Source organism: Acanthisitta chloris, unplaced genomic scaffold (genome assembly GCF_000695815.1).
Source record: "Acanthisitta chloris isolate BGI_N310 unplaced genomic scaffold, ASM69581v1 scaffold36097, whole genome shotgun sequence".
NCBI lineage: Eukaryota > Metazoa > Chordata > Aves > Passeriformes > Acanthisittidae > Acanthisitta > Acanthisitta chloris.
Window position 1 is genome coordinate 5490 of NW_008681562.1, and position 7802 is coordinate 13291.

The window sequence follows — 7802 nt, forward strand, 5'->3', positions numbered from 1 at the left end:
CAAACTCCCTCCCTTACCCTTCTCTCCCTTACCCCACCCCACACTCCATGGTTCTACATGTGCTGAAAAGAGAAGAGTAAGCTTAGAATAAATCTAATGAATCATAGGAATAAATGACAATGATAGTAAAGAGTAAAACCCAAACCCAAAAGATCACAACACTCCTGTGTTGTCATTGTCTGAGTGTCTGTCCCTATCTCTCTTGGAGGCTGCAGGCATCAATTTACATAGTATAACCAGTAAACAAGGTTGAAGAATCCAAAAGTGATTGGAAAAATGATTCGTGACCACTTGTCAATGGTGCTGACATCTGTCAGGTCTGGGATTTTGAGCTTCAGCTTTGATGACCGCCGGCGGAGGCGGCAGTTGGCACGGTTGCGGGCCGCGGCGTGGTGGGTCAGCGGGACGTGGCGGTCCAGGGTTGGGTGGTGCCCAAATCCATCCCGAGAGGCCAGCTGCTTCCGGAACTGGATTCCTGAGCCTTCAAAGGACATGACAGAGTTTCGAGAGTCGCCAACGCTGCTCATCATGTCTGTGGCCAGCAGCTCATTGTTCATCTCCAGAGTGCTGAGGAGGATGTTACCATAAGGGTCAACCTAGAATAGGGAATCATAGAATCATCATGGTTGGAAGACACCTCTAAGGATCATCAAGTCCAACCACTAACCTGTCACTCCACTGTAAACCCTAAACCATATGTTCCAGCATCAGATCCAGACGCCTCTTAAACACTTCCAGGGATGGCGACTCCACCACCCCTGTGAACTACCTATTCCAGTGCCTGACCACCCTAACAGTGAAAAAGGTTTTCCTAATATGTAATCTGAGCCTCCCCTGTCTCAGCTTATGACAGTTCCCTCTAGTTCTCTCACTGCAGCCACAGCAGAAAAGACCATCCCTCACCTCTCCACAACTACCTTAAAGGGGGTTGTAGTACTTTCAGGTAGTTGTGGAGAGGAATGAGTTCATCCCTGAGCTGCCTCTTCTCAAGACTAAACAAACTCAACTCCTCATACGACATGTTCTAGACCCTTTATGAGCCTTTTTGCTCTACACTGGACTCCTTCTCTCTGGCAAAATGGAGAGAAAGGTAGCAGGGATGTCCTGTGCAGAATGTACACACCATTAGAGGTGATTTTGGACTGTTTTCTCTGTAACAATACCACTGATAGGGTCATTTGTGAGCTCTGAACATGCTGCATTTGAAAGTGTTGCCCACTGCTGCTGGAGTTGAATGACCAGCCACATGTGGCTGCAGAAAACTTTTGAGTGGGGTCGTGTGATTCTGCCACCCCAGTAGGACCAAAAGCCACAGGGGTACTTTTGGGTACACCTGCTCCATGGTCCTGATGAGACTGGTTTGAGGATGATGACAAAAAGATCAAGAAGAAAAAATTCCCAGTAATCACCAGACAGGGGAATGGGACTTCATCTCTCATGATGAAGACAACAGCTGCTCCACAGCTCACCCAGGACTGAATGAACAGTGGAGAGCCTGAATTCTCCTGCCACAATGAAAGAAGAGGACAAACCTGCTCTCTCACCCTCTTCTCTTCATAGCGGTGGCGCTCGTTGTTGGCCTTGCTGATCCGCTCACTCTGCTTCTTTTGCTGCCGGGGCCCTCGCCCAAAGAATATATAGTTGACAAAAGCATATTCCAGGAGTGCCAGGAACACAAACACGAAGCAACCCATGAGATAAACATCAATAGCCTTGACGTAAGGGATCTTGGGGAGAGTCTCCCGCAGATGGGTGTTGATGGTAGTCATTGTAAGCACCGTGGTGACCCCTATAAGGAAAGGGTAGGTGCTCTGTTACCAAGGTGGGATGGTTTCCAGAAATGCCACTCTCAGCTTCCTCATCCCTCCTCCCAGCTGGACAGCCTCAGGAGGGATGGGAGTGGTGCAACTGGGAAGAAATTTATCATTATTCTCAGCCCAGATGCCCAGTACAAATCACTATAGAATGTGAATAGAGGGAGAAAATGTCAAAGTTGAGTATCATCAGGACAATGAGGATCAACAACCTCTGGACCTTGCTTCTTTAATTTCTCCCTGATCCTCCTTCTTTCCCTCAGTGTGATAGGAAACATTCAGTTTTGCTCTGTCTCTCAATCTCTTCTCTCTTTTTTTCTACTTCACGAATTCATCAAGTTTCACACTGTGCTACTGAATGCCTTAATATCCTTGACATAAATTTATAATTTGTTGTGTCTTTCCAATGCCTTGAATAGGAGAAAGAGTGAAGAGAGTCCCTCTCCATGGCACTCATTTTTCTGCCTTCCTCATAGGCTTCTCTCTACATTCTTTACCGCATCAATTCCCACATTCCTCTCACCAGCTCTACCACTCATTACTTCAATTATCACCTGTACACACTCCTTCCATGTTTCTCACACTCTAGTTTTCAGGTCTGCTCATATTTCTTCCATCTTAAATAAGCATTTCTTGAACGCTCTTGTCCGCATCTACTCAGTCTCCAAAAGCCTTGGGGCACCACGGTTACTCTCACATCTTCAGTCCTCTTCTTTGGTTTCTTCTCAGCCTCTTCTCTTCTCTGGCCTGTCAGAGTGACCTTAGATCTGTCTCCATGACAGTCTTCTGCTAGCTCCAAAAAGATAGCAATGAGCCTTCATACTTCTTTTGGGGGTGGTAACTTTTCCTCTTCGACCTAGTCATCTTCTCTCACTTCTCTAGCTCAGCTGTTCTTACCTTACTGATCTCCTTTTCTTCTAGTGTCCCTTCTCCTTAGCTGTTTGCATCTCTCTTAGTCTGTATGACCTTAATTTGCTTCTCTGGTTTCAGCTCTACCTCTACAATGATGGCTCTCAAAGCTCTCTGTGCATCCTCGACCTCTGTGTGTCCCACTTCCCCTTCACCCTCATTATGTCTCTAGTGTCACTCCTGATAAAAGACTTAAAGAACTATTAGTCTTCCGTTCACAGAACAGTAAACAGAAGGGAGACGTATTTATATACTTACATTATATTGTCTATATTTAGATAGTAGTGCAAATATCCAGAAATCTGAGGCAAAGAAAGGGGGAATAGAATGTTCTCTCTGTCTTCATTGAGAACTGAACCAATTGCAATAGAGACTTCTATTGCAGAGGCACAGAAGAACTATTTGACTGTATAAGCAGGTAAATCTGGAGATAAAGTGACCAGAGGAGGCTGTGGATTTTCCTTCTTTGGAGCTTTTAAAGGATAAGTTAGACAGAGAACTGTCAGGATAGTTTAGGGAGAGCTGTTCTAGTTCTGATCTACAATGTTTTTCTTCTGTCTTCTCCTTTGAATCCAGATGTCAGCAGAAATTCAACAGCTGTGCATCTCACATCCACCTTTCTGCTTGAGCTTTCACTGTGCCAGCAATGTCTGCCATGGTCTCTTTTTTTCCCCTCACTGATTATACTCTTGTCAATGCAACTTACCTTTATAATTTACCATGTTTTTCTTCTTCACTCCCTGTCTCTCTGCTCCAGCCTCTCCAAGCAAGCACAGCCAAATCATCTATTTTATATCTTTGCACAAATCATCCTTCCTCTGAGTCTTCTCAAACCCTAGTTTAAAACCTGATTTAAATTCTAATTTAAACCCCCTGCCTTTTCTGAAAGACCCAGCCTCTACCTGAGCTGCATCACCTTTCCAAGTGTTTTCACACTCACAGATGAAATCCTGCTCCCTCCTTGGCTCTCCTATAACCTCTGAACTTTATATCATGTTGCACAACCCCATTCTCCTATGCCAACCACTTTCTCCCATTCCTTCTTCAAAATCCTTATCTGCAATCCACCACCACTTTCCTTCTGTTGCTTAAAAGACCTCATTGTTTTTTCTCTTATAAGAAAACATTCCTACTTGGGGGAGCATGTGCTTAAGAACTTCTTGGACTTTAACTGCTGTCCCACATTTGCCTTGGCTAGGAAAGTCTTCAGCTACAAAAAGTGTCTGTATGGGCCCTAAACTATAACGAAAATGTGTAATGCCCCTTCCTTTATTTCTTTCATCTTTTAACCATTCCCATACTACTTTCTGGCCACCACCGTCAGCATTTATCATCCAGATAACTAGTCCTGGCACACCTGTTGACACCCAGATTTCTCTTCTTAAGGAAACAAGTACAAACCAGAGCAAAGGAACTGGCAGACTCACGGTGTATCAGAGAAGCAGTGACCATTTATGAGTTTTTTGACAGAGTTTACACTCACACGCAAAAATTATAAGGTAGAACTTCTACCGACTCAAAAAAACCAGACTCCAGGTTGGGAAGTACTAGTATTTCTAAACAAAGAAGAAGTAGCTCTCCTGACTGAAAATTTGAAGTTGTTCTCAGAAAAAAATGTCCATTGGGATGACACCTTTGACAGATCTATGTGACTTGCTTAGGTAAGCAAATACAATAAGGTATTTTCTTTTCTACAAGAAAGCAAATTCTTCAATGTTTAATGAAAAGGTACATACCCAGTGCCACTCGTGCAGCAGAAGCATCATAATTGATCCAGAAGGAGACCCAGGACAGGATGGTGATGAGAATAGATGGCATGTAAGTCTGCAGGATGAAGTAACCAATGTTCCTCTTAATCCGGAAACTCAAGGATAAGCGCAGATATGAACCTGCCAATGAGACATTAAAAGGAGATGTTGTTTGAGAGGAGGGCAAGGCTGTATTTATGGTAAGAGTTTTGGTTAGGTACGGAACTGAAATTTTATTTGGGAAATGTTCTCAAGAGGCAGGGATAATGAGAAATCTCTTTTTTTCTTAATTTGGCTTTGCAGACTCACCAGTTTTTGAAAGGGGTCTCTTCAGAATCAGTTGTCTCAGAATATTAAGAAGAAATGAAACTCTACATAAGGTACATTATTATATCAGACATCAGGGGAGAATGGCTGTTCAGTGATGAAATTGTTATTATGGTACAAGCCAATTTGATACAGGCTTACACAGGAGACTTTAACCCTATATCTGGGTGCTGTGAGATGATTTTCCAGTGTTTCCTGTGCTAACATTTCCTCCAAACGGCAATGAAGATCTGAATCATATTTTTCCCATGCTGTTCTAAAAATGGGTTATGGTCAGACTGGGCAAATTCATATGCAAATAGAGTACTGTTAGTTAATCTGTAGATCTCTTTTAAAAAAATTATTATTATTTTCAAGTTGCTGCAACTTCCTCCTAATCTTTTAGCAAACCTAGTGGGAATAGTGAGGACAATAAAGTATTTTTACAGTCCTTCCACTGGAGCAGGCTAATTTTGACAGGGCCTCTTTCATTGCTGTGAAAGTCATCGTTCCTTCCTACCTCACAACACAGCAGACTGAAACATGGGTGTAATCCTGATCTGGCAGGTAAAGTAAGAAGAGAACAACAGTTTTTAATGCTCAAGGAGGTAGACTGGGAAAAAGGAGGTATAGTTCTCTCACCACTATGCGCTACTTTTGTAGCTTGAACACAGTATTTCACCAGTCTTCTTTTGAAGGCCTTACCTATTTAGATCACAAACTTCTTTTGGAGTGATACTGCCTCTCGTTGTGGGTCTCTGGATTATCATTGCAACGGGACCCTGCTCTCAGCGTGCCCCTGGGGCACTGTTGTGACAACATCACCATCTGCCACCACTGCTGATAGACTCAAGCTGTGTTTTCATGGCTATTCAAAAATTGTCCTGTTTAACAGGTGTGTGGTATGCTGTTTTGGCAGTGAACTCTGTGTCAGATCAAAGTGAGGGCAACAACCGAAATTGAAACCCCTCCAACTTTCCAGCTGGCAGTATCCGAATTGTCCCAGGTATTGTCTCCAAATCTTTTTATTGCCATGTACAGATGGGTTTGCATCATTTCATAGACCACTTGCTTTTCAATAGATATATTCTTCTCCTCACTATTGCACCTATATTAACTTTGAGACCCAGATGAAAACCACATAAAAATAGGATAAAGACTGAGAACTTTCTAAAGAGGTTCTGTTTTGAGCTCAGTCACTGTTTAGACTAAGAAATTAAAACAATTGCACCAAAGAAAATGAACCTGTAAGCCTTTGAAGAGAGGCAACAAAATCCAGAAGCAAAGTTGATGGGCACAGAAAACGCCTCTTTTCCAAAGGAACAGTACCCTAGGTTGAAGCCTAGATCCCAGGTTACTGCCTCAGGACCTGAATGAGAGGAACAACCACATTGATGTTGATCAGCAGCAGGTTTGCACATGCCACTGCATCCCTTCATCAGAGACTCACCGGTGGTGAAGACCACTTCCCTGCTGACCAGCCTCTGCTCGATAATGGTGAACTGGGGCAGTTCTAGCACCTCCATTCCCGTGACAGCAGAATCATTTCCTTGCCAGAAGAAGACAATGTCATCAACTGTGTAACCATCTGCAGAGATGAAGAAGCACAGAGGGAGAACTAAGCTGACAAGCTGGACCAGATGACACCCCCATTTTCACTAAGGTGATCTGCAAAAGGATCCAAAAGCAAGCCCACACCATCAGATAGCAAGCCGAGCCCCTCCCTGCTGATGTACTTTTCTTCTTCAGCAGAGCCTGGCAGTACAGTCCCCAGCAGAAGAGGAAAAAATTGGTCAGAACTACCACTTCTGTGTAGAAATCAGGAGAAGAAGGTAAGACATGGCCCATCAAGCCTTGACTTGCACTACATAATCTCCATGACTGACATGACAGGATCCTGTGCACCAGAAGCCTCTCTCAAATGCACCAAACACAGCATTTTGCTTCGTCAAAACTGCCACCTTTTACCAGGAGGGGGAGACCATACAATACAGACTGGTGACTGGTGGGACTGGGTAAACAGTGCATCTCAGTATTAAAAATTCCCAGGGAGAAAAAGATCTACAAGAGCAGTTGAAAAGAAGCTGAAGATCAGAGCACCTCCCCCTTCTAAGTACTCTCAGTCACAATTTGGGTGCTAGAAGCGGACAGAGTCTCTGAGATTGAGGTCTGCTTTTATCAAGTGCTGGCTGAGAAGAGCATTAATAGGACAAGAGAGGAAGGGGAGTCAGGCTTCAAATATTCATTCCTTACATTTCAGGGTATTGAGTTTGTTAACTTAGCCAAGGGTACACCCTCTTACTTTAACCTCAAACTACATAGGCCAAACAGGCCTGCATGAGCTAGAAGTGTTGAGGAGTCCAAAGCCACAGTCTCAGGAGAAAGACCTCCCAGGTGCTCTGGACTCATGTGGAATGAGGACCAGGGGGCAAACCATGTATCTGCCCTTCCATCAGTGCCATGTTCACTGCCCTGCCTGTTACCCTCATGGGCAAGGATTCATCTCCACTTGAAAATTCACAGTGCTTGTGGCAAGCTGGGTTTTGATCTCCACTTGTCACAGTGCTTGTGGCAAGCTGGGTTTTGAAGCCCTGTGGCTGTTGCTGCACAAGGAGTGGCCTCTTACTCTAAGCAAAGTGCAGAGCTGCATGGGAGCATCTCTGTGTGCAATAAGCAGAACGATGTGTACAGGCTTTGGTACAGCATGGTGCAAGGCTTCCTTTAGAGTGTGAACCTCACCTATGCCCACAAACAGCTTTAACTCACTTGTGGCAAGCTGGGTTTTGAAGCCCTGTGGCTGTTGCTGCACAAGGAGTGGCCTCTTACTCTAAGCAAAGTGCAGAGCTGCATGGGAGCATCTCTGTGTGCAATAAGCAGAACGATGTGTACAGGCTTTGGTACAGCATGGTGCAAGGCTTCCTTTAGAGTGTGAACCTCACCTATGCCCACAAACAGCTTTAACTCACCATCTGCACTGCAGCACAGCAGCCTGCCTTATCCACACACCCTCGCAGCAGAGAGGCAG

General features: G+C 44.4%; 1 protein-coding gene across 1 annotated transcript in view; it reads right to left on the reverse strand.

Annotated features, from left to right (window-relative positions):
* Nucleotides 1-146: 146 nt before the first annotated feature.
* Nucleotides 147-7802, reverse strand: part of LOC103805497 (gamma-aminobutyric acid receptor subunit beta-4) — a gene marked incomplete at its 5' end in the record, with an annotated part of 10753 nt that continues 3097 nt past the window's right edge. Inside the window, 4 exons of the mRNA XM_009078149.1 lie at nucleotides 147-596; nucleotides 1545-1789; nucleotides 4460-4612; nucleotides 6228-6365. Coding sequence (XP_009076397.1) covers nucleotides 219-596; nucleotides 1545-1789; nucleotides 4460-4612; nucleotides 6228-6365 — 914 coding nt within the window. The remainder of the gene's footprint in view (nucleotides 597-1544; nucleotides 1790-4459; nucleotides 4613-6227; nucleotides 6366-7802) is intronic.